Below are 27,954 nucleotides of genomic sequence, written 5' to 3' on the forward strand. Positions count from 1 at the left end.
TCTGCGTTCTTTCTTAAATCCTTTATGGTGAGCGCTTCGCACGGTTGCTTCGTGCCATTTCTTGAGTTGGTAAAAGCCCCGTTCATCTTGGGCGCCACTCTACCCATGTATCCTCGGATACCCATCTAAACAGGGTGTTGCTGCTAGGGATCTGTTGAGACAAAATTTTCAGCAAGCTTGTGCGAGAGCAAGCGGTTAACCCTGTGTGACAGGCGAGACCTTGTATAAATACTGGGTTCTTAGCCATATCCCTTTAAAGGAATCCTTCTTGATTCCAAGCCTTGAGCTCTAACCTGGGTCAAGGCCCTAACAGGTAAGTTGGGTATGTAGCCTAGGCCTCTGGCCGTAAGGGATAATGTCACAGACAGCCGTCTAAACATCCCAGGGGCAACTCCCATGGAAATGGTAGAGTTGGTGCTTAGTGTTAGCCATGGTTCTGGCCTGCACTCCCCTCAGCATGGCGGCGTGGGTATACTGTTCCCCATAGCGACCCCTAGAGGACGCAGTTTGAAGTTCCCTTGAAAGGGAACATCTCAGGTTATGAATGTAACCTTGATTCCCTGAGTAGGGAACGAGACACTGCGTCCTCTAGCTTCCTAAGCCATGCTTCGAACTCGAGCTTCAGACGAATAAGTAAATGACGTGCTCTCCGGGCGCTTATTTATAGTTGCGCCGGTAGTGACGTCAGAGGCTGTCGCCGGCCAATGCGTTGGCGTTTTTTCATTATATGCTTCAGACACGGATCACGACGAGGTGTTCCCCATAACGACCCCTAGAGGATGAAGTGTCTCGTTCCCTACTCAGGGAACCAAGGTTACATTCGTATCCTGAGACGTTTTCCCTAGTTCTGTTTTATTTATAGAAAGTCTAAGGACTTCTTAAGCCATACGACTGGCTCATCTAATCTGCGGCCTGTTATGCATCAATCAAATATTGCTGTTGAGACAAAATGCAATGCCATAAAGTTAACATTTTTAAACATTTGCTCACTAAAAAAATTAATAATTTGTAATCAATGACTTAATAACCACAAATAACCTGGATTTTCTGTTTCTAAATGAAACATGGCTTGAAGAAAACTGCAGTTCAACTATCCTCAATGAAACAGCCCCTCCTAACTTTCCTTTCATGAGTGTCTGCAGGACTGTTAAGAGAGATGTAGCTGGTGTAGCTGCTCTATTTAAAGATGTCTGTCAATGCAAGCAAGAGTCATTTGGTCAGTACTTGTCTTTTGAATGTCTAGGGTTTGTGCTGAAAGGTGCTCCACGCATTATGTTTATCACTATTTACAGGCATCCAAAATACTCTGGTCTTTGTTGAAGAGTTCACAGAAATGCTATCAATGATTTCCTCATTTGTATCAATGGTTTGACTGTTTTGCTATTGCAGGGAATTTTAATATTCACATAGATAATGCAGAAAAAAACTACAAAAGGAATTATAACTGCTTTAAACACTTTTGATCTGATTCAGCATGTGCACGAACCAACACACAAACATGGACATACTCTCGATTTAATCATCAGTAGAGGTCTAAACATTACATCCATTGTTATTAAGGAAGTAGCACTATCTGATCACTTCTGTATTTTCTTATGATATGTTGATCTCTGCTGCCACTGAATCTAGATCTGTCTCTAGAAAAAGATACATTAATGAGAACACTAGCGTGCTATTTATAAAGGCTATATCTTCAACACCAAGTATTTCTGCAGACTCTGTTGATATTCTCCTTGATTCATTTAACTCACAAGTTAAAAATGTTATTGATGACATTGGTCCTGTGAAAATTAGCCAGAAGACTTGCCAGACATAAATCAGCTTGGAGAAAATCAACAGCAGTTCAGATTATGAAATGACAATGCAGAAAATCTGAGCGGATGTTGTGGAAGACAAAACTTGAAATTTACTATAGCATCTATAAAGATGGCCTTCGTGCTTTCAATGTGGAAATAGCCACAGCTACACAGACCTTTTCCTCAAACTTCATAAACAGTAACTTAACAGCACTCGTCTCGCACTCTTTTTGCTACTGTTGAGAGACTAACAAGGTGAACGCCTCACTTCTTTCTGGGACTTTTCCAAACTCCCTGAAATCTGCAGTTGTTAAACCTTTTCTGAAAAAAAAAAAAATCTTAACACCATTTTGAGCAATTATAGACCAATATCAAATCTTCCTTTTATAGGCAAGATTATTGAAAAGGTAGTCTTTAATCAGCTGAACAAATACTTGAATAGATACATAGACAGTTTTTAATCTGGTTTCCGATCGCATCACAGCACAGAGACAGTGCTCATTAAGATTATAAATGATATCCGTTTAAATTCTGATTCTGGCAAAATATCAGTGATGGTACTACTAGATCTCAGTTCTGTGTTTGACACTGTCGATCATAACATACTACTAGAGAGACTGGAAAACTGGGTCGTGCTTTCTGGGATGGTACTCAAATGGTTCAGGTCATACTTAGAAGGGAGAGGTTATTATGTGAGTATAGAAGAGCATAAGTCTAAATGGATGTCCATGAAATGTGGAGTTCAGCCTGTTTATGCTCCCACTAAGTCAGATAATGAGAAAGAACCAAGTCACAGCTATGCTTATGATACTCAGATTTACCTAGCCTTATTGCCAAATGACTATAGCCCCATCAATGCATTGATGAAATTAACAGTTGGATGTGCCAGAATTTTCTTCAGTTAAATAAGGAAAACACTGAAATCAATGCATTTGGAAACAAAAATGAAGTTCTCAAGGTGAATGCATACCTTGACTCTACATTTACATTTACATTTACATTTATTCATTTAGCTGACGCTTTTATCCAAAGCGACTTACAATTGCTATATATGTCAGAGGTCGCACGCCTCTGGAGCAACTAGGGGTTAAGTGTCTTGCTCAGGGACACACTGGCGGTTCACAGTGGATTCGAACCCGGGTCTCCCACACCACAGGCATGCGTCTTATCCACTGCGCTAACACCACCCCGTTAGACTCTAGGAGTCTAACAACTAAAAATCAAGTCAGGAATCGTCTCAGGTTACGAATTTAACCATGGTTCCCTGAGAGGGAACGAGACACTGCGTCCTCTGAGGGGACACTATGGGGAACACCTCGTCGTGACCCGTGTCTGAAGCATACTTTGAAAAACGCCAACGTGTTGGCCGGCGACAGCCTCTGACGTCACTACCAGCGCGACTATAAATACGCGCCTGTAGGACCCGTCACTTTAGCTTCTTCATGAAGCTTGCGTCCGAAGCATGGCAGGGAGCTAGAGGACGCCCTCGTTTTTCAAAGTATGCTTCAGACACGGGTCACGATGAGGTGTTCCCCATAGTGTCCCCTCAGAGGACGCAGTGTCTTGTTCCCTCTCAGGGAACCATGGTTACATTCGTAACCTGAGACGTTCCCTGTCAAGGGAACTTCGAACTGCGTCCTCTGAGGGGACACTATGGGGAACAGTATACCCACGCCGCCATGCTGAGGGGAGTGCAGACCAGAATCATGGCAAACACTAAGTACCAACTCTACCGCTTCACCGGGAGTCGCCCCTGGGACGGTTCGACGGCTGTCTATGACATTATCCCTTACGGCCAAAGGCCTAAGCTACATACCCAACTTACCTGTAGGGCCCTGGCCCGGGGTAGAGCTGAAGGCTTGGAATCACAAAAGATTCCTTTAAAGGGATACGGCTAAGAGCCTGGCACTTTCCTCTACCAAGTCTTTGCCTGTCACACAGGGGCTACTGCTAGCTTTCGCAAAAACTTGCCGAAAGAGCTGTCCCAACAGTACTCTAGTAGCGGCGCCCTGTACTAGATAGGTATCAGAGGATACCTACGTGGAGTGGTGCCCAAGATGAACGGGGCTTTAACCGACTCAAGAAAGGGCAAGAAGCAGCCGCGCGAAGCCCTTACCATATAGGATTTTAGAAAGAACGCAGAGTACTAGCGTACGAACTTCAGAAAGTGTGCAAAGACTTCACGTGCACACTTACCATAACATGGATTTACAAATACTGTTCTAAGGAGGGGCTCTCGTGGAACTCTGATAGAGCAGCTCGTAGATGGAAAGGCCCGGGAGCAGAGCAATTGGAGGACGGAACGTACAGATGAAGCCTCGGCCGCGCCTGTACCATGGTGTCCAGCCACCAATGGAGCTGGATGAGTCAGAGGAAGCCAGAGGGGATAGTGCGATGCTCTCTCGAGCCGCAAAAAACGATCCACCCAAGTCTGGCCAACCTCTCCAACTCTGCCTCAACACCTTGGTGTGAAGGCGCCATTCCCCGAGCCTCAGCCCCTGCCTCAGCAGGATGTCTGCTCTCACAGTGCGTCTCAAAACAGTATGTAGTACTGGAGCGCTCTGACAGAACCGAGAATCAGCCTCCCGAGAGAGGAGGACTCCGAGCTCCGAGCAGCATGCTCACAGGTGACCCTTTCAGAAAAGGGGAGCGCTGCTAAACTACCGCGAGAATTGCCCACACAGCCCCCCATGTTGAGGGGGCTTGAGGTGTACAATAAGTACACACAGGTTGGATGAAGCCCAAGGAACACCGGGGCTAATCATCTCAAGAAAGGGAACGAAGCAGAGCGCGTAACCCTTACCGTACAGGATTTGCTATTTAATGGAAATTTTATGCTATTTAATGGAAACGCACAGTATGTGGGAGCTAAATCTCCAGGGAGGCCTGGTGAGGCCTACTACCTGGCAACCACAGTATGTGGGAGCTCGCCTTCAGAGAGACCTGGTGAAGCCTACTATCTGAAAACCACAATATGCTATTTAGTGGAAACACACAGTATGTGGGAGCTAAATCTCCAGGGAGGCCTGGTGAGGCCTACTACCTGGCAACCACAGTATGTGGGAGCCAGTGTTGGGTAAGTTACTCAAAAAAAGTAATCCACTACAAATTACTAATTACTGCTCTAAAATTGTAATTTGATTACATTACTGATTACTGCATGTAAAAAGTAATCAGATTACTAATTACTTTACTTTCAAGTTACTTTGAAAACCTATTAAACCTACAAGAAAACACTACAAACAAAGTGAAACTCAGTTCTTTCCGTAATTTAATATTGACTGAAAAATATTACAGAAATATGAAAACAGCAACTTGACTTAAAGATCCAATGCATTTCTATAACTTAACATTCTTAACATAAACTTGCCTAACAATGAAAACTGTAGTCTTTTTAAATGTATATACAGTATGTCTTAAGTACAACATTCCTTGCTGCGTGCAACATGCACTGTATATGTGTGCTAGCTTGTACTAACTGTGTTTGTGTGCATTAAAGACAGGAAAAAATACTTTAAATTGATAACACTTGAAAACAGTATTTATAAAATAAAACAAAATAAAAAACATTGCATATTTGAATGCTGAAATGTAGTTGTTTTTCAACTACAAAGTGAAAGTTTATTCTACACTACAGGGTACTTATATTCAATTATGTATGCAGCAAGTTTCTTTGCGGAAACTGTTACTTGTGACATATTTGCAAATCTCAGAGCATAGCTTTTCTGTTATGGTTTTTGCTAAGTCTTACTTTTGTCATTAGGTTTAAATTAGATTTGTTGACGCATGTCCATTAAGTAAAAAAAATGGGTTTGCTATAGGCTACACATTAGCCAAAAAAGACTTAAAAATGTAGGGAACAAGTAAAAAGTCCATATGTCTGCGGTTGTGGAGACATATTCCAAACGCTCGAATGTTTTTTAAGTTCATACTCCATATCCGCATAGCATTTATCTAGATACCTTGCAAATGTCTTTCGGTCCTGCAAGGGTACAGAGCTGTCTGTCACGGGTATCATCGTAAGCAAGTCTCTAAATGACTGCGATTCCACAGTCGACAAGGGCAGCATTTCCTGCACCACATACGCTGCTACAGCTCTCTTCACCTGTCCAGAAGTTACCTTCCCTCCCGATCTTGAACAAAAAATCCAATCTAGTTTGTTTAGACGAGGTTGCACCGCTCTCGTCTCGGGCGTGGGTAACGTTATCCTCCTTGGCGACGAGTTTTGTCGTAGAATGCACTCTGTTCAAGTGCTTCAACAAATTGCTGGTCGAGTTAATAGCGGTAGAAAGTTCTTTAGAAATTGCGCACAGTTTGCATTTAACAGTTATATTTTGTTTTTATGATCACAAAACTCAAAATAATGTTTATATTTCCACTTGAAGAAACAACCACCACACTTGACGTCTCCGTCCATTTTAACAGCACGAGTTCTCCAGTAATTCATTAAAGCGCATGCTCAATAACTGACGCAGCCGCCCCAAAACGTGATTAGAAATGTATTTTAATTTATTTACTTTAATATTTTTTCTTACCAATACATTTGTAACGCAAGTAACTTAATTTTATTGACATCAGTAACTGTAATCAAATTACATTTATTTTAAATGTAATGAGTTACATTACTGCATTTTCACGAAAAGTAATTAGAATACAGTAACGCATTACTTTGTAACGCGTTATACCCAACTCTGGTGGGAGCTCACCATCAGAGAGGCCTGATGAAGCCTACTACCTGATAACCACAATATGTGGGAGTCCACCCAGCCCCTCATATGTTGAGGGAAGCGATGCTTGAGGTGTATAACAAACACACATCGGCTGAATGAAGCCCATGGAACCCAGGGCTAATCATCTTAAGAAAGGGAACGAAGCGGAGCGCGTAACCCCTACCGTACAGGATTTTAGAAAGTGCGCAAAGTCTTGCGTGCACACTTACCACTTATGTGGATTTCAGACAGTGTGCAAAGTGTTCACGTGCACACTGACCACCATGTGGTTTTGAGAAAGTACACAGGCTTAGCGTGTGTACAGAAAGGTTCCCAAGCATCGCAGAGGCGCTGGATCGCACGGGAGAGGTGAGCTCCAACCCTCAAGCGAGGGGAGCATCACCTGAGGCAGTACATACAGAGGACTCCGTAACCACCACCTCCCTGGATGCGCCAAGCGGCCAGGCGGCCAGGCGGCCCCTCAGGGTGACCTGGCCGGACATCTATGGAATTCCCTGCAGTGCTGTGCCAATTTTGATGATCAGCCAGGCTCCTCGGGAGGGGGTGTGGGATGGACAACCGCAGAGCGCTTGCCTCCCACGCGCGGGTCTCACTCCGCGGTGGGTGTCGCGCCCCGGGGGGGTGGAACCCACGCGGTGCGGCCGCCTACCAAAAGCCTGTGATCTTGGCCACCTAGCTATTTCCAGAGCACTGTAAAGGAAACTCACAGAGTTTGTTAGTAGACATATAACCACCAGCAACATAACATCCATAAACAGGTAAAGCAAGTGTTACGTACTCACCCACCCTCCTGTACTGGAGTCCCGCTTGCGGGGTGCCCCCTTCTGGTCCGGACCGTCAGTAAGGCGGTTACTATGAACATAAAACCAACCAAAACATCATAGGTCCATGAAGGAGACTGTTATGTGAGAGACCATCCACCTAACCTCGATCAGGTGGAGAGCTGGTGGCTACAGGGGAATTAGGCAGGGGAGGATAAAAACAGAAGTTAAAACAGAGGTTAAAAACATCCGGAGCTACTAGGTCTTTCTATCGCTCTGATCCGGGCGAGGACGCTACCTCGTCTGAATCACGTCCCTCAGACCCTGCTTACCTCTCCGTGACCCGCGGTTCCTCTTACCCCTGCCCTTAGGCGGGGGAGGAGCGCGAGCCGCGACACTAGCCTTCTGTGCCCGTCTACGATCCTCAGATCGAGATGGGCCAGGACCCCTTTGTTGCTCGGGCTCGGACCTGGACCTTCGTGGAATGAAGGATTTAAAAGCAGCTGAGCGCGCCCTTGCCTCCCTGAGCTTTTCGACCACCATCTCGATGGAGGTACCGAAAACCTCAGAAGGCGAGACCGGAGCATCGAAAAGAAACCCCCTTTCTTCCCTCCCGATGTCTGCCAGGTTCACCCACAGATGTCTCTCCGTTACCACCATGGCCGCCATAGACCTGCCCATGGTGGAGGCGGCTTGCTTGGTAGCCCGGAGAGAGAGGTCTGTGGTGCGGCGCAGCTCGGCTACCTGGTCAGGTGAAAGGCCCTCGCCTGTATCCAGGTCCTTCAGCAGGTCAGCCTGGTAGGCCTGAAGCACCGCCATCGTGTGCAACGAAGCCACAGCCTGACCTGCTGCCGCGTATGACCTGCCATGTATCCTGGAGGGGCTTAGATGGCAAAGAGGGAGATTTAAGAGAGGACGTTTCTGCCACAGAGAGATAGCTAGCCAGCGTCTCTCCTACAGGGGGCATCCTCTCATAGCCGTTTTCGTGCATGCCCTCGATATTAGCATAGCTCGTATGCTGAAACCGGTGGATGCGAGAGGAAAGCGGGCTCTTACATTCCTTTTCGACTTCTGCATGCAAGTCAGGCAAGAATGGAAGCCATGATGATAACAATAATAGATCGCTCTTACCGTTTTGGTCATTTCTCAGATGCACGCTTCAAACAAAACAGTCAATGAAGATGAAGAAGATAAAGTGACGGGTCCTACAGGCGCGTATTTATAGTCGCGCTGGTAGTGACGTCAGAGGCTGTCGCCGGCCAACACATTGGCGTTTTTCAAAGTATGCTTCAGACACGGGTCACGACGAGGTGTTCCCCATAGTGTCCCCTCAGAGGACGCAGTTCTCTTGACAGGGAACTTGGTGTGATTCTGGAGACAGACTCAGTTTCAGAAGTCATGTTAGAGCAGTAACTTAATCAGCATACTTTAATCTAAAAACATTGCAAGAATAAGATGTTTTGTTTCCAGTCAAGACTTGGAGAAACTTTTTCATGACTTTATCACCAGCAGGGTGGACTATTGTAATGGTCTCCGCAACAGCCTTCCAAAGAAGACCATTAGACAGCTGTAGCTCATCCAGAACGCCGCTGCCAGGATTGTGACTAGAACAAGAATATCTGAGCATGTCACACCAGTCCTCAGGTCCTTACACTGGCTCGCAGTTACATTTAGGATTGATTTTAAAGTACTTGTACACATTTACAAATCACTCAATGGCCTAGGTCCAAAATACAGGGAAGATATGCTCACTGAATATAAACCTAACAGACCACTCAGATCACTAGGATCGAGTCAGTTAGAAGCCCGCAGTTGGAATCAGCTTCCAGAAGATATCAGATGTGCTAAAACATTAGTCACATTTAAATGCAGACTCAAAACTCATCTGTTTAGCTGTGCATTTATATAATGAGCACTGTGCAATGTCCAAACTGATTGCAATATATGTTATGTATAATCATTTTCAATTCTTAACTGTTTTAAATACATTTTAAACATTTGAAATACATTTTAAATCATTTTCAAAGTTTTTAAATTCCTTTTTTTTATTGTTGTGATTTTTTTCTTCTCTTTTATGTTAAGCACTTTGAATTACCATTGTGTATGAAATTTGCTATATAAATAAACTTGCATTGCCTTTCACAGTGATCCATACCTTCTCAGGTTTTATGGCAAAGGTAATAGAAAGATGATTACCTGACTGCATTTACAAATCTGGGTAGCATTTTTACCCTGGACCAGTCGAACTTTGAATTACTTTGCAAATACTGTATGTGAGCCACCAGTATAGCCAGTCATTCTGCTGAAACTGTGAATGAAGTAAGATACAAAGTCTTCCTTCATGCGCCATGGCATCATCAGCTTTGCCAAAACTATCTATGCCCCTGACTAGGGTTGGAAATCATTAGAAATTTTCCGGTTCCGGTTCCATTAAAATCATTAAATAACTATTAAAAAATAGTGGTAAGAATGCCAAGTTTTCCTAGGTGCAAAAATTTTTTTATTGCCCTTATACAAGATTCTCATTTGAAATCAGCGGACATACATCGCTTCCAAAATAAATACTTTAAAGTGATCTCTTCCTCCTCGGCTGTCGACTAAAGGGGTGCTGATAGTTTCTAAGCGTAATATTGTTTTTTCAATCATTATATCCAGTAATGATAAAGAAGGCTGAATCACTTATGTTGTTGTTTCCCTAAATAATACTAAATATGCTTTTATGTCTGTATATGCACCTACTGAGAGTGATTCATCTTTTTTTTAAGAATTATTACATTTAGTTGTGAGTTAAGAGGACTGTCTTGTGGTGTTAGGGGGCGATTTCAATGCTGTGTTGAATTCCCAGTTAGATAGATCTCATGCCTCTAAGTCTGATTCAGTGATCTCTGGATGTTTTAATTCATTTTTGTGACATTCCAATATATGCAATGTCTGGCGATTACAAAATGACGGTGCTAAGGATTATACATTCTTTTCAGATGGTCATAAGAGTTATTCAAGGATTAATTATTTACTTATGTCCCCTTCACTTATGAAAACTACTACCAACATCTGTACACTTCAGAATCCAACTCTGACCCAAAACATTTTTATTCCTATTTTTATTAAACAAATATTTATTTATTAAATATTTATTCCTTAAACATTTAAATCGTCCCAAATTAAATAACTCTCAACTCAACATATTTGATAGCCCTTTGAGAATTGAGGAATTAAAATCTGCCCTGGATTGCATGAGTTGTAATAAAGCACCTGGGTTAGATGGGATTCCCCCAGAGCTACTGAAGAAATTATGGCACATAATAGCACCTTTGATTCTTAATTCTCTTAATTTTGCGTTAGAAAAAGGGGCTTTACACAGGCACCAAACCACAGTTTTAATAACTTTGCTGCTGAAGAAAGGGAAGGATCCACTCGAATGCTCTAGCTACAGGCCAATTAGTGTTCTATCCACAGATTCAAAGCTGATGGCAAAAGTCCTGGCCTTAAGACTGGATCGATGTATAGGAGACTTGGTTGACTATGATCATTCAGGTTTTCTAAGGGGGAGATTTTCTACAGACAATGTACATAGGCTTCTTCATAGTTTTCAACAACCAGACTCATATACAGCTTCCTCTGCAATCTTTTCTCTGGATGCAGAAAAAGCATTAGACAGAATTGAGTGGAGCTTTTAATGGTCTGTTCTAGAGCATTCTGGGTTTGGCTCCTTTTTCCTACAAGCAGTCAAAACGATTTATTCTGAATGCTCAGCCAGAGTGCTCACTGGTTCTTATATCTCCCCTTCCTTTTATCTTGGCAGAGGTACTCGTCAAGGTTGTCCCCTGTCACCTTTGCTTTTTAATTTATCATTAGAGCCTTTGGCCCAAGTGATCAGACAGTGTCCCACAACAGTTCTAATAAGTTGTTTTATAAGTTTTATAAGTTAATAAGTTTTGTTCTATATATCAATTACCGACTCGGTTAAGGAATGCTTAAAATTATTTGATACATTTGGCAAATTGTCTGGTTATAAGATTAATTGGAACAAATCCATACTTATGCCCCTTAATTTAGCTGCTAAATCAGAGATTCAGACCTTACCCACTATGATTCCTGTCAATGATGAGTTTAATTATCTTGGAATCAGAGTTTTTCATTATCTCGCATTTCCAAGTGGAACTATCAATCTCTATCTGGATAAGATTAAGAGTGATCTTCTGTGTTGGTCTCCATTCTGTTTGGCTCTTCACTGAAGGATAGCCACTGTTAAGATGAATATACTTCCGGGGCTAAGCTTTTTATTTTCAGTGTTACCTCTGACACCACCTACTGGCATTTTAATGAGATCAATACAGCAGTATCAAAATTCTTGTGGAATAGAATAATAGTGGCCTAGAACTCGCCTTAAATCTATGCACGTTAAAACCTCATGGTGGCTTATCCCGAACAGATTTTTGGTCCTATTATTAAGCATATCAGATGAGACCACTTAGGACATGGCTAGACGTTGACTCCCCTGTCCCATGGTGGGCTTTAGAAACTAATATTATATACCCATTGCGTCTACAGGAATTACCCTTTACTGGAATATCTAAGAATGTTCTGGAAAAGTTTGGTCCAATTATATGCCATTCTATCAAAACCCAGAAAGCAGCAGAAAAGATTATGGGAGCTTCAGATTCTTACAGTGACTCGGCATAATAATAATCTTCGTACTGGTAACAAACTGTTTGTTTCCAAATGCTGGCTTGAATATGGTATTAACACTTTAAAAGACCTGTACAATGATTAATGATTATTAAGTCCTTTCAAATCTTAAAGGATGAGTTTTCTGTCCCAGGATTCTCCTTTTTCCTGTACTTAATTAAGATTAAGATCTGCACTAAAGGCTTATGGAGTACCCTGGTCGATTAAAATATCTCCTCATCCTATGTGTGACGAGTGGGGCAGGGCCGAGAGACGTGGGAACACAGCGAGGCCGGTGGAGTGACTGGAGATGAGCGACACCTGTTCGACCCACCGGTCTCGAGTCCCACGGAGGAGATGGAAGGATATAAAACTCCATAATCTTCGGGAAGAAGGAGGCGGGAACCGGCAGACAATCAAAATGAAAGCTTTAATAATCAAAATAAAGACAAAACAGCGCATCAGCCCCTCACGGATGACTGACGCACACAAATAAAAACCAAATACAAAATAAAGTCCAGGCCTGGTCCTCTCTCATCCTTCACTGTCGTCGCTCCAGTTTTATATCCTTCCATCTCCTCTGTGGGACTCGAGACCGGTGGGTCGAACAGGTGTCGCTCATCTCCAATAACTCCACCGGACTCGCTCTGTTCCCACGTCTCTCGGCCCCGCCCCACTCGTCACACTATGGTAGATTGGATAGATTTTAGTTTGGCTTCTAGAGGTGTTGTGAGTATAATTTATAAATCACTTGTGGTACGACAGTTTAAAATATTCCAACTGAGGGTTTCTGGGAAAGAGAACTTAACACTGTGATTGATTGGGACAATGTCTGGGGAAATAGTTTTGCTACCTCTAAAAACCCAGCTCACCAAATGATTCATTATACAGTGAGTTAATCTATAAGGCATATGCCACGCCTTGTTTATTATATAAAATGAAAAGAAAGCCTGACCCCTTCTGTCATCTGTGTAATAATTAAAGTCAAGGTAAATGTATACATATGTTCTGGCACTGTTCCCGAATTGCCTTGCTATGTGTCACAGTGTCTGGGTTGTGTTCCCTGGGTTTCCACTAGGTGTCCTCCTTTCCCACGGTGTCTGTCACCTTATCACTTCCTGTTCCCTTATTTGGTCACCTTCCTCTTTGTTGAGTAATTGATTGTTCCCCACCTGTCTCCTGTTCCCTCATTATCCTTCTGTGTATTTATACCCGGTCTGCCTGAGTCTGTGTTACGGAGTCCTTGTTTCATGTCCTATGATTATTCATGTCTGTCGCTTCTTGCCTTGCCTTGCCTTGCCTTGCCTTGCCTTGCCTTACCTTGTCTTCGTGTCTTGTTTATGTTGGATTTGGATATTCTGGTTTTGACCCTGCCTGGACTGTTTACCCCTTTGGATTACCCTTTAAATAAATGACTTACCTGCAATTGGTTCCCTCTCCTGTGTTTCCTGTAACACCGATCGTGACAGAAGGACTCCGTCACAGTAGGAACCAGCGGTATGTCATTTTTCCGTTCCCCAGCCAAGATGGCGGAGCGGCGAACCAAGTACCTTCGGTTGATCGCCCTCCGCCAAGAGGGCAATGAAGTGGGTGCCCTGGCTCAGGTGTTCTGGTCCCTGGCCGAGGGCATGGGCTACAACGATGCGGCCCTCAAGGACTATTTCAATGGCGGGCTGGATGATCCAGTGTCTCAGGAGGAGATGGCGCAGTTAGAGAAACTGGAATTCTGGGAATTCGTGCGCTACCTGCAGCATCGGCTTCGGTGGGATGCCCCAGCCACTTCTGTCTCTTCCGGCGGGGTGGTCGTCAGCCCAGCACCACTGCCCAGGATGGCAACCAGCCAAGCGCCACAACCGAAGATGGCCGCCAGTCCAGCACTACTGCCCAGGATGGCTACCAGCCAAGCGCCACAACCCAAGATGCCCGCCAGTCCAGCACCACTGCCCAAGATGGCCGTCAGACTAGCGCCACAGCACAAGATGGCCGTCAGTCCAGCGCCACAGCACAAGATGGCCGCTAACCCAGCGCCAATGCCCAGATTGGCCACCGGTCCAGCGCCACAGTACAAGATGGCCGCCAGCCCAGCGCCAATGCCCAAATTGGCCACCGGTTCAGCGCCACAGTACAAGATGGCCGCCAGCCCAGCACCACAGAACAAGAGGGCCGCCTGTCCAGAGTCATGGCCCAAGATGGCTGCTTGCCCAGCGCCGCTGCACAGGATGAGAGTCTCAGTTGACCCCAGGTGCCAGTGAACTCTCCAGAGTCGAGTCAGGTGCCAGTGAACTCTCCAGAGTCGATTCAGGTGCCAGTGAACTCTCCAGAGTCGAGTCAGGTGCCAGTGAACTCTCCAGAGTCGAGTCAGGTGCCAGTGAACTCTCCAGAGTCGAGTCAGGTGCCAGTGAACTCTCCAGAGTCAGGGCTAGTCACCGCTGATCCTCCAGAGTCAGGGCTAGTCACCGCTGATCCTCCAGAGTCAGGGCCAGTCACCGCTGATCCTCCAGAGTCAGGGCTAGTCACCGCTGATCCTCCAGAGTCAGGGCTAGTCACCGCTGATCCTCCAGAGTCAGGGCTAGTCACCGCTGATCCTCCAGAGTCAGGGCTAGTCACCGCTGATCCTCCAGAGTCAGGGCTAGTCACCGCTGATCCTCCAGAGTCAGGGCTAGTCACCGCTGATCCTCAAGAGTCAGGGCTAGTCACCGCTGATCCTCCAGAGTCAGGGCTAGTCACTGCTGATCCTCCAGAGTCAGGGCTAGTCACCGCTGATCCTCCAGAGTCAGGGCTAGTCACCGCTGATCCTCCAGAGTCAGGGCTAGTCACCGCTGATCCTCCAGAGTCAGGGCTAGTCACCGCTGATCCTCCAGAGTCAGGGCTAGTCACCGCTGATCCTCCAGAGTCAGGGCTGTTCACCGCTGATCCTCCAGAGTCAGGGCTGGTCACCGCTGATCCTCCAGAGTCAGGGCTGGTCACCGCTGATCCTCCAGAGTCAGGGCTGGTCACCGCTGATCCTCCAGAGTCAGGGCTGGTCACCGCTGATCCTCCAGAGTCAGGGCTGGTCACCGCTGATCCTCCAGAGACTAGGCTGGTCACCGCTGATCCTCCAGAGACTAGGCTGGTCACCGCTGATCCTCCAGAGACTAGGCTGGTCACCGGTGATCTTCAAGGACTGAGTCGAGTCACCGGTGATCTTCAAGGACTGAGTCAAGTCACCGGTGATCTTCAAGGACTGAGTCAAGTCACCGGTGATCTTCAAGGACTGAGTCAAGTCACCGGTGATCTTCATGAACAAAGGCAAGTCACCATTGATCTTCATGAGCAAAGGCAAGTCACCATTGATCTTCATGAGCAGTGTCAGGCCAGCACCAATCTTCTGGAATCCAGTAAGGACACCAGGGGATTACCAGAGTTTCGTCATCCCGTTGGTCCAGCCGCACGGAGGTCTACTCCGCCTTGGGGGGCTCTAGGCCTGACCACATGGCTGTGGTGGTCTTCTGCTCCGCCCTGGGGGCCTTCCGCCCTGACCACACGGTTGTGGGGGTCTTCCGCTCCGTCCTGGAGGACTCTGACTTCGTCCACAAGGACGTGGTGGTCTTCGGCTCCGCCCTGGGGGGCTTCCGTCCTGACCACACGGTTGTGGTGGTCTTCTGCTCCGCCTTGGGGGCCTCTCGTCCTGACCACATGGCTGTGGTGGTTTTCTGCTCCGCCCTGGGGGACTTCCGCCCTGACCACACTGTTGTGGTGGTCTTCTGCTCCGCCATGGGAGGCTCTCGCCCTGACTACACGGTTGTGGTGGTCTTCTGCCCCGCCCTGGAGGACTCTGGTTTTGACCACAAGGACGTGGTGGTCTTCCGCTCCGCCCTGGAGGACTCTGGCGTCGACCACAAGGATGTGGTGGTCTTCTGCCCCGCCCTGGGGGGCTTCATGTTGTTGTTTTTGCTTTTTGTTTTTGTGTTCACTCCTGTCCCTGTTCCTTTCTGTTAGTCTGGCCCTCCGTCCCTCCCCCTGAACCTCCTCCGGTCCTTCTCCCTCCTGGTCTCCCTGTTTTGTGTTTTCAATTCTGGTGCCTGTTCCCCATGTTTTTCTTTTCTGGCCCTCCGTCTCTCCCCCTGAGCCTCCACCTGTCCGCCTCCATCCTGGTCTCTGTTTTGTGTCTGTCGTGGAGCGTCTGGGAGCCGCTCCGTAGAGGGGGGGTACTGTCACAGTGTCTGGGTTGTGTTCCCTGGGTTTCCACTAGGTGTCCTCCTTTCCCACGGTGTCTGTCACCTTATCACTTCCTGTTCCCTTATTTGGTCACCTTCCTCTTTGTTGAGTAATTGATTGTTCCCCACCTGTCTCCTGTTCCCTCATTATCCTTCTGTGTATTTATACCCGGTCTGTCTGAGTCTGTGTTACGGAGTCCTTGTTTGTTGTCCTATGATTATTCATGTCCGTCGCTTCTTGCCTTGCCTTGCCTTGCCTTGCCTTGTCTTACCTTGTCTTCGTGTCTTGTTTATGTTGGATTTGGATATTCTGGTTTTGACCCTGCCTGGACTGTTTACCCCTTTGGATTACCCTTTAAATAAATGACTTACCTGCAATTGGTTCCCTCTCCTGTGTTTCCTGTAACACCGATCGTGACACTATGATCCTTGGTACAGGACTTATTGTCAGATCTTCTGAAGACTCAGATCCAAAAGGACCCACTGCTCTTTCTTTTGCTGGATGATTCGTTGCTGTTATTGTCTGTTAATCAATGATTCTGTTTGCTGCACTGACCGCTGCTAAAAAGGTTATCTTAAAATTGTTGTTGGATCCATCTACCCCAATTAGACTGACGTGGATGTCATACTTGCTGGTCATTGCCCTTTTGGAATGTACCAAAGCCAAAATACATGGTGCCACCAGAAAGACAATTATCATTTTCTGTAATACTGAAAATATTACAGACAATTATCATCAATACTGTCTTGTAACAATGTATTGTAAACCCCCCCCCAACCTGTAAAAAGTTAAACCCTAAAAATTTTTGTTTAAAAAAGAATAAAAAAAATAGTATACGGATCTTCATGAAGTAGGGTTGGGTATTGTTAGAAATTTTCATATTTCGGTTCCATTTAAATTAACTATTATTATTATGTTTTTTTACTGTTTTACCTTCACTGAATGTATGTTGAGTAATGCTAGTCCATCAGTCAGCATGTGCTTCAAAGTTGATGCTTTTTATACTATCAATAACATTTTGCTTTTCAAGCAGGAATAAGCTGGTTGGCCAAATAGTCCCTTGAGGGCTAATACACTTGTTAATTTCCCTAAATTAATTAAATCTAATCTGTTATACTTATAACCATGTATACACACACTCCATAAAGCCCCTATATTTTATAAATAATAATGCAGTCAGGAGATGGTGTGATGCAATGAGTGGTTCCCACATTTTTATACATATAAAATGCATGAAAACAACCTGCACAGTTCTCAAAGGCGCGAGTGCGCGTACATACAGTCGTGGGAAATGATGTGTTCGGCAGTTAAAGATGCATCTGTGGAATGTGCGTTATTGGAATCAATGTGCTCAGTAATTAAAGAGGCAGGGCGGCGTTTCTGTTATTTGATTTGTGACATCCTTTATGGGAAACGACGAATTGTCAGAACACCAAGGAAGGCTGTTCACAGCGCTTGGTCACGTGTCGCACCAGAAACGTTTTCAGAACAGAAACTTAGAAATTGCTTACGGGTCCAATTCTTATGTTGCCTACCCCTGACCTGTACCAACAATGCAAAAGGGCAAACTACAAAGCAGCCAGAATGAGACGGTGACCTGGATGACTAGAAATCTTGCCCCTGAAACTGTGTTGCTTGTAGTCCACTGCATTTGCAAGCAAGATAAATGTGAGACTTAAAGATGTTCCCGTATGTCTCTAAGTCTGTGTTGTACTGATTTATGTCAGTTAAGGTGACCACACGTGCCACTTCCCAGGGACATGTTCTGCACAGGATTTCTAAATTTCCTATAATAACCAGGTATTTGCTGTATGTGCTGTGCAGAATGATCATTGTATTACAAGAAAGTGCATGTCCCCGAGAATTGGCACATCTGGTCTGTCAGTACAAATATTGTGTAAATGTTTCCCAGAAAACAGAGCAAATGCATGCATGGGATGAAGCTCTGATGAGAGTGATTAGGATGATACTGATGAGTAAAGATGTGCTGTCATATTTTTGACTGATGTTGTGCTAAAATGAATCTATTGTAGAGTTGTAAATTTTTGGCATCATTGAAAATTAAAGGGGGAGGGGTAGCATTTTGTGCCTACTGAAAATGTTAATGTATAAGACATCCCAGTTTTAAATTTACAATGTGTATCAATTATGCTTAGTAATATTCTGTGATAAGTGTTTTACTGGTCTCAGATATTTAGGTACATGTATAAATGTTATTTTGAGAGATATTTTGTGTTGCTAAAATGAATATAAATAAAGTCACAAGCATTTTCGTTTTTTGTTGTTGTTTTATTCACAATTATATACATTTATGCATTGTGACAAAAAAAACTGCAGGATAATTTGCAGAGAACTTCTAACCTATAGTCTAAAAGGATATTGTCTATGCAACCCTAACCATAATACATTGAAAAAGTAGTGCCAAGGTGTATGAATGAAAATAACTTTCTAGCCACTTTTTCCTAGTTCACCACTTATTTCTAGTTCACATATCACATAATAAACAAAAAACAACAGGTGTAATAATAAGCCTATTAACCTATTTAACAGTCATTTCACAATGGGTTAAATAAGAATAACAATAAACTTAACATTAGTTCCTAGTTCTCTGTGGATGGCCAATTTTGCTCTAATGTTAAAATAATAGCTCATCCAAAATGAAATTTGATGAAAAACCCTTAGGCCATTCAAGATGTAAATGATTTTGTTTCTTTATCAGAACAAATTCGGAAAAATTTAGCCTTGCATCACTTGCTCACTGGTAGATCATCTGCATGTGCTGTCAAAGAGAGTCCAAACAGCTGATATACCCATCACAATAATCCACAAGTAATCCACGCAACTGCAGTCCATGAATTATCACCAAATGAAGTGAAAAGCTCTGTTTGCAATAAACGACTCTATCATTAACATGATGTTTTTAACTTCAAACCTTTGGTCTTTCCATAACTTAGTCCTCTTTTCATAATTTCCATCTCATCTAAATCAGGAGAGATATAAACATATTAAGCCAGGGTTACAAGTGAAAATAGTCCAAAACATACCAAAATTTTGGAGGATTTTGAATTTTGATGCGAGACAAAAACAGGGAATGGTTTTCACTGGAGGAAAATGTTATTATGGACTTGTATTTTGGCCAGATGCAACAATTTAAAGTTAAAAATCCCTAATGATGGAGTTGTTTCTTACAAACATCTACATTTTCTAAAATCTAAAGACATTAATTGATGGACTGGAGTGGTTTACTGTGTAAATTTCTATCAGCTTTTTCTGATGGCACCCATTCACTGCAGAGGATCCATTGGTAAGTAATGCTATTTATCCGAGTCTGTTCTGATGCGAAACAAAGTCATCTTGGATGACCTGTGACTGAGCAAATTTTCCTTTAAGGTCCTTACTGCTGCTGAAAAATTGCAATTTTCCCTTCTACATTGATAAATAAAGGTTATTATACTATACTATCTATAGCTGGATGTTGATTGGTAGGGTGAATGTGCTGGTTTGTTCCTAGATTAACCCATGAGTGGTTTAAACATTATAGCCCCTTTTGTGAAGGTGATTACTTTTGGTGACTACCTTTAAAGAACTCACTTAAGCAAAGTATAAGGACCCTGCATTACTCAGAAGGCAGAAAAACTGGAGCTGGAGAAGTAATACAAGACACTGATGATGAACAAGATATGTTTTATAGGAAAAAATAACCCAAGTTTATCATCAGAACAAACAATAAAAGGTCCAAACTTGTGAATATAAGTTAATAAAAAGCAATTGAGCACATTATTACAAAAACAATTAAACACATTTATTTTAAACAAAAGGTTTGTCTAACATATAATGCAATGCTATAGACAGCACTGATTTAACTTTAGTTGCTATGTTTATGACCCGCTTTGTGATAGTTATACAAATATCTTAAAATTGCTTTTATAATTTAAAGACATCTTAATGAAAATTAAATGTAGTGTTAGTGCATTCCTTACTGAAGCCTGTGACATACTAAATAAAAACATATTCAGAAAAGTCTTACACAAATTACTTTTTTATGGAATCTTAGAATTTTATGGCTCATATAGTATGATATAGGACAGTATGGAACACATAGTTGAGGAGAAAAAACACCTCAATTTTATTAAAATGCCCATACTGAGGAAAAATATGCAATTTTGTGCAGTTGCTGATACTTTATTTATATATGGCCAAAGAGTATAACAACAGATATTTGCTTATATAAAATGCACATTAATATCAGTTACCAATCTATATCGCCCAATAAAAATGTCTTAGTAAGAGGGTATTTGAATGTTTTGTAGGTTTTATCATTAAAGCTCTGTCAATTTTATTGTGGGGGCAAAACATATAATGCAATGCAATACAATGATTGACAGCTTTACAAATAAAATCCTTCAAAAGCCTTTTCTATCATATTTGATCAATTTAAAAGCATTATTTAAAAAAAATAAAAAAATAAAATGATGTATGGACAAACAAATAAACCCAAGTTACTTCAGTCCAGTAGGTGTTCATACTGAAAAATTTATATTATAGTAATTCTTATGTTTACCTTATGAATACTAATAAAGGGGGACATTTTCAGAATTATAGTAAAAAGCCTTAAACTTGCTTTAAAAGTAACAATTATCAATCAGATGACAGAAGGCACACAGAATATTGTGTACAACATGCTTTTCAGTAAAGGTTTTTATCATGTTAATAATTTAAAAGGCCTTATATTTGTCAAATATGATACAATATAGGCTTTATAGGGTTAAAGGTATTTTGATTTATTTATGTTTGAGTCTTTCTGAAATGTATTGATATCAAATGTCAAAGAACTGGTTAAAATTAAATAACGCTCATTTTCCAAATGGGATAGTTTTATTAGGTGGGCTCCAGGGTGGAGGGGGCTCATCTTGAAGAATAGCCTGTATCCTCTTTTCTTTTCTCTCTCTTTTTTGCTGAAACTCTTTCCTTTTCTGTAATAAAAAGAGCAGGACAATATAAAGTCAACATCAATCTAACAAAGGAAAACAATCAAAAGATTTTGTTCACATTATGTTCATTGACAACTAATGTATTTAAAAAAAAAAACAGATTAAAACGTATGTCTCGGAGTCAAAGTATCTGTTATTATAATAATAATAATCTTTATAATGACAACAATTTATTGGCAAATGATGTTTGACAGGTGATTTAGTTAGTTTGATCTTTTAGCTTAAGAAAAACAACTTAAGCATAAACAGCAATGTCATGGATATGCATAATTTATTTTCTAAAACTTTTTTTACAGAGCATATTGCTATTTTGGATGGAGAAATAGCATGTAAATGTTAAGGCAGGTTGTCTATTCATTAACTTGTGCATAAATTTGCTGTAACATACCAGCCATTTCTCATACATCTCCAAGGCCATTTTTTCTTTTTCCTCCATTTCATACTTCTCCTCCACTTCCTTTATCTTCTCCTTCCTGCGTTCTGCCCTTATCTTCTTTTCAATAACTTCCTTCTTTTGGTCACTCCTGTAATATGTAAAGCAATTAACGGAAAGTCAAGTTCTGCACAACAGCACAGTTATTAATGTCAGTCTGTAACCTGAGGCTTTACAAAGAGAGCACATTTACATTTAAAACAATACAATACATAATGGCTTGAGTGACTTGAACATGACTAAACGTGCTAATTATAAAAATAAAATAGTGTCATGTATTTAATTAACAGTGTTGGGGAGTAACTAGTTACATGTAACGGCGTTACGTAATTTAATTACAAAATTATTGTAACTGTAATTAGTTACAGTTACTAAGAAAAATGAGTAATTAAATTACAGTTACTTATGAAAATTGTAACGATTACAAAGGGGATTACATTTGAATATTTACACACATCCACATACAGATTTAACTGATTTCTTTCCCAAATTGCACTGACTATTCTGAGACATACCGCCCTAATAATTTCCGGGATGCGGAAACACAGTCTGGTTCGTAGAATCCAGTCATAAAAACGAAATGCCTAACGCGGACTGAATATGCCACATTTTGGATGACTAAATCAAAAGTAGGTCAGTACACTTTAATCAAAACATGACATCGACTAGTGTCTGTGAATATGAAGCCCCAAAAATGCAATATATGACTTGCACATTCTGCGTGTCTGTGGAAATCAGGCGCGGACTGGACACCAGGAGAACCGGGACAATTCCCGGTGGCCTGGCAGCCGATTTTGCCCCACTTTTTAATATCATTCTTGTATAATTGCCTGCCGAATGTACTAAAGTGATCATTTGCGAATCCGGCATTTGATAATTAAATCTCTAATAAGTCATGAAGTGTTAGTCATGACTCGCGCGCTCTCCGCGCCTCCGCCAAACGGTGTGGATTAGACTCAGAGTAATCAATGCGAGAGAGAGAGAGAGAGAGAGAGAGAGAGAGAGAGAATGAATGAATGAATGAATAGAGTGGACTGCTGGAGCAGAGAAGCAGAACTCCTGTTCAGGGTTTCAGGTCAGTTTCATCTGTAAAGATGCTTTTTTGTCTTTGTTTTTTTATTTATTTAATCAAGCAGCAGCACGTTGCTCATCAGTCATCACTCAAAATACTATATAAAGGACGTCATTATTATCTGTTGTAATGTTACAGTAGTAATTTAGCTGAAAACAAATCCCGATTTTTTTTTATAGGTTTAGGGGGAGCTACGACAGACAACAACACAACCCTTACGAAAATTAACATTTTAATATTTAACTATAAATCCAGAGAAAATGGTTACTATTGTTTAACTGTGATAACCAAAAATGTAAAATTATTTTACAGATGTATTTATTTAAAAATAAATACAAATCCATTTGCAAAAAAAAAAAACAAGGTTATTTTACTTTTATATAGGCTAATAAAAGCATGGTAATTTTTTGTAAGGGAAAAACATGACTCGTGTACAGTATTAGGATTTTCTATAAAGATATTGTAGTATTGTAGAGTATTGTATTGTAAAGTATAGTTTTGTTCAATCTTGAGTATTAAAGTCATGAGAGAGATGGATAACAGGGCAAAATAAAGAGACTGAAGAGAAAAATGGAAGTGAAGGTGCAGTTCAGGAGAGAACTTTTAATTATTTTGCATGTCCCCAAATAAAAGATTTAAACCTTTTTTATGTCAGGTCCATACAAAAAATAGTTTTGTCCATGAATTTGTTTGTATGAGTTAGAATTTTCCAGTCTGAATTTTTTTCCCAGTCCGCCCCTCCTGTAAATTAATGGCAAAGACATGGTTTCATTTATTACACATAGGCCTACTGAAGCTCGCAGTGTTTTCAACCTCTGCTGCCTCAATATAGGAGTACACGAGCACATAAACATAATTTCTAGAACTGCTCTGTGTCACTTCATGTGCATTTTACTTATTTTGAGAAAACTATCATCATATACAGAGACAGCAGTTTCAAAAAAACACCAATGTTTCAGGAGTTTATTACACAGAATACGTCACATGCTTATTAGATAACTGTATTTAAGTTGATGTATATGCTTTCATTTATTATTCTTTAATTTTCACATATTTAGAAAAGTAATCAAAAAGTACTCAAAAGTAATTAGTTACATTACTTTAATAAAGTAATTGAAAAAGTTACACTACTATTACATTTTAAACAGGGTAACTTGTAATCTGTAACCTATTACATTTCCAAAGTAACCTTCCCAACACTGGTAATTAAACATGTACTGTATCTTTCTTACCATTCAGCGAATGCAGAGATGGAGTCCATCTTCTTCTCTTCTTTCTCTTTGACCTGCTGTAGTTTCTGTCTTCTCTCAGTCTGTATCTTTTGCCTTACTCTGTCTTTAAGGATACTGTCATGTTCCTCTTTCCACTTCTCAAAAACCTGATTTTCATAATGTTTAGAGTGTGATATATTTATGCACAAGATGGCACCAATATTGCATTTAGCAGTATTTATTATATCCACCCTAGTTAAAAAATATATATACAAAAATGTATTTGAAATACATTTATTTTATGCTAAGTATACTACAAATACATTTACATATTTATGCACTTAATAAAAATACCCTGCAACTGTACTTTATATACTAACTGGTACACTTAAAGTCTGCTAAATTGGAACAAGTAATTTTGTACTTAATGAACTTAAATTGTGTGGAAGTAGTGCTGAGGTGCAACTAAATAGATACTGAATTATATTTGATTGTGCTAAAGTGGAGATATTGCAAGTATACATACACTTCAAATATCTTGCATTAAAGGGTTAATTCACACACACACAAAAAAATTAGGCTGCGTTTTACAAACCCCCGAGGCATCCTAGATGTATAGACTTTCTTCTTTCAGACGAATCCAGTCGGAGTTATATAAAAAATTGTCTTTAATCTTTAAAGCTCTATCATTGTGGGTGTTGCATTCCTTCAGTCCAAAAGAAGTTTTCAAAACGTAATAATCACTTTAATCTAGCTTGCGCCAACAGTTGTACACAGAAACAGTTCCGGGAGGATGACGTATGGGGTCAATGTTGCGCATGTGCCCGTGAGTCTTGTGAAACCAATGTTTGTTAACAGGATCAAAAGAAGCAAAAGAAGTTTCCTTACTTTAGCAAAGTAAAACCAGTTTCCTCTTGGCTTATATCAAAATCCTCTAAAATTCTTCTTTACAAATCCTCGTTTTGTACTTCTAATTATTAGCGACTGTTGTTTTCTTTGATCTCTCCACTGCGTTTCCGTGTGCAGTGGAGAGAGGTTCTGAGCAGCGCATGCGCAAAGCTGACCTCCCCCGGAAGCAAAAGCTAGATTCAAGTGATTATTACGTTTTGAATATTTTTTACAAAAACGCATCAATTCACTAAAGAAGGCCTTTGTTCACCCCCCAGAGCTGTGTGAGACACTTTTTTTAAGGACTGAAGCAATGTAACACTCGCTGACTGCAAAGATAGAGCTTGAAAAATAAAAAAAATCGGTGACCGACGAATTGGGATGTCGCTTTAGATAGACCAAAGGGCTGTGAATCTTTAGGAAGGCAGCGATCCGATTTGATTCACGATTCATAGGTTTTCGATTTCGATTCAAGAATGATTTTTGCAAATTTAGAATGATTCAATTAGATTCAGTTCAAAATTAAATTCGATTTGATTCAATTAAAACGATTTGATTCTGCATTCAAGTGCATTCACAGGATTATTTAAATGTTTCCCCTAAATTTCTTTAAATGCTTAGTCAGAGGGCAAATTAAACAGCAGCTTTTATGGTTACAGAACCATAGGTAAAAAAACAAAAAAAAACCAATGTTAATTAACCTTAAATGCTAGTTTAATGATGCGACATGGCAATGTACATAAATGTATATAAGCCAAGGTTTTAAAAAGAGCTTTAAGAATATTATGTATAGGCAAACATTTTGTCACACCAGGGGCGTAGCCATCATTTCAGAAATGTCAAATACAATCATTTAATGTATGTAGCCTATATATTATCATAATTATTATATAATTTTTTATTTATTTTATTTTATTTTTTACAAGGAATTCTCTTCTTTTTTAATACTTTTAATTAGCTGTAAGAAATCAAATACACTGCTGGACAATAATCAATCATTTGTAATTGATAATTTTTTCCTAATAGCAATTTAATGATTGTTTTATATACTAGGCTACATTTAATTAGCAATGATTAAAATTTTCTGCACAGAATAAGGTAGAAAATATACTTTATAGTTTCTGTTCTGTAATAAGTGATGTCAATTAGCACTGCATCATTCATAAATTTTATGAATTTTACGTTTCATCAGTTCGTTCTGCTTTTATTCAGTTTAGCTGCAGATATAGCCTGGCACGTCTATGAGAGTGAGATAACTTGTCTTTCAGTGTGAAAACTTCTTTATCTCATTTTCACAAAATAAAATGCTATAGTATTGATCTTTTCCTCTCCATCGGCGAAAGATGATTCTGAGAGAAAACGCACCCGATGTCTGTTTGCTAAAGCAACAAACAGATAAACAGATAAACACCTACTGCCATATTATACTCACGCTGTGATCAGCGGCACCTGGATGCAATAATTGCATGCCAATGTGCATTGGCTTGTTTAGTTCACACTCAAAGTAGATTGGTCTATTGAAGCAATATCCCAATATGTTGGGAGAGTGACTGACTGAATGGGAACTCCAAATACGCCTCACAGAAGAAACCCAGGAAATGCCTAATAGCGGTAGCTGATAAACAGATGATTTAACTGCTTTCATTGATTCAACTTGACTAATAAACACAGGACTTCGACAATATATGGTCTATATTCTTATTATTATAATTTTCATTAAAATAAAGTATATTTATAATGCAATGCCTTTATTACTGCTTAGAATACTATGAAATATGTTGCGGGTCTTATTCTGTGTAAGAAGCCATATCATCTCACAGAAGGATTTATTTCAAACACTTGACTGACATTACGGAGTGGATTTGGAGTAAAAATTTTATTAAATGTGGTATTTTCACATGCTTTCAGATGAAGTAGTATTTACTACTCAGAGCCATATTCATTGAGAAGCATTGCAAACAGCTGTCATCATTGTGAATGATTTCTTTGATTTTATAATCATGCAATAAAATCGTTTTGCAATAATCGCATTCAATTAATCATACAGCCCTAGTAAAGACGCAATGTGAAGCAAAAATGTATGGCTTGCACCTGCTGCCTAGTTATACTAGCGCTAAAATGGCTAAAATGCTGAATCTAAAATCTTTTGAAACAAAAGATATAATATCCAGTTTAGTAATGGTGTGATTTAAAGCAGAGATGCTAGTTCAAATAGAAGTGAGTGAACTGAATATCTCCACAAGTGTCTGTTTCACAAGACTTTTAGTAAAGGTTTCACAAGGCTGCAGTGCAGTTTACTATCCAGTACAGCAAACCACATTCGCAAACATAAAATAATCTGTTCTAAATTTGTGGACCTTGTGCAGTGGATAAATGGAAAAAAAATATCCCTAATATTTTTAATATATTAAAATATTTACTGTAATTCTAATATGAAAAAAATTCTAAAACAACAAAACATGCTGCTTCCTATTTTCTTGCTAATAAACTAAATTTGAATTACTATCAATGAAAAATACTGACCTGTTTAGCGGTTTCCTTTTTCTCTTGCTTTTTATCCATTTCCTTTTGTTGTTGCCTGATTTCCTCCTGGTTTTCTTTCACTTTCTTTTTGATGACTTCAATTTTTTTCTCTTTCCAGGCATCATAAGAGGCCTTAGCATCTGCAATTTTAGCAAGCTTTTCCTAGAAGAGAAATTATAAATATTGAATAAATAATTCCAGGATTGTGTTTACTAAATAATTCAATTAAGCATTTGATTTACCTACCTCCTGCATCTTCTCCTCTTTTAATTTCTCTTCCTGCTTTTTTGCCTTCATCTTTGTTTTTAAAGTTTCTTCTTTCTTTTTTAGCCATTCCTTTTTAGATACATCAAGAGTTTCTTAATAAATCACAGGTCAGTCTCTAGATATAACTTAATTCTTAAAGGGATACTCCACCCCAAAATAAATTGTTTGTCATTAATCACTTACCCCCATGTCGTCCAAACCTGTAAAAGCTTCATTCTTCGGAACACAATTTAAGATATTTTGGATGAAAACCGGGAGGCTTGTGACTGTCTCATTGACTGCCAAGTAAATTATTTTGTCAAGGTCCAGAAATGTTATGAAGCGGCGAGAATACATATCGTACGCGAAGAAAGCAAAAATAACAACTTTATACAACAATTCTTCTCTGTGTCTCTCTGCATCACCTTAGATCCATTT

General features: G+C 40.8%; 1 protein-coding gene across 5 annotated transcripts in view; it reads right to left on the reverse strand.

Annotated features, from left to right (window-relative positions):
* Positions 1-27,954, reverse strand: part of LOC132143631 (microtubule-associated protein 9-like) — a 105,394-nt gene that overhangs the window by 53,837 nt on the left and 23,603 nt on the right. For 4 of the 5 annotated variants that reach the window (XM_059554038.1, XM_059554039.1, XM_059554036.1 and 1 more), the window contains exons 10-14: positions 27,517-27,606; positions 27,271-27,432; positions 23,881-24,026; positions 21,532-21,667; positions 20,214-21,125 (exon numbers count right to left, since the gene is read on the reverse strand). In XM_059554038.1, coding sequence (XP_059410021.1) covers positions 21,006-21,125; positions 21,532-21,667; positions 23,881-24,026; positions 27,271-27,432; positions 27,517-27,606 — 654 coding nt within the window. In that variant the 3' untranslated portion in view covers positions 20,214-21,005. Of the gene's footprint in view, positions 1-20,213; positions 21,126-21,531; positions 21,668-23,880; positions 24,027-27,270; positions 27,433-27,516; positions 27,607-27,954 lie in introns of those variants that run through there. The other variant, XR_009434267.1, reaches the window with a different exon arrangement.

This window comes from Carassius carassius, chromosome 7 (genome assembly GCF_963082965.1).
Source record: "Carassius carassius chromosome 7, fCarCar2.1, whole genome shotgun sequence".
Lineage (NCBI taxonomy): Eukaryota > Metazoa > Chordata > Actinopteri > Cypriniformes > Cyprinidae > Carassius > Carassius carassius.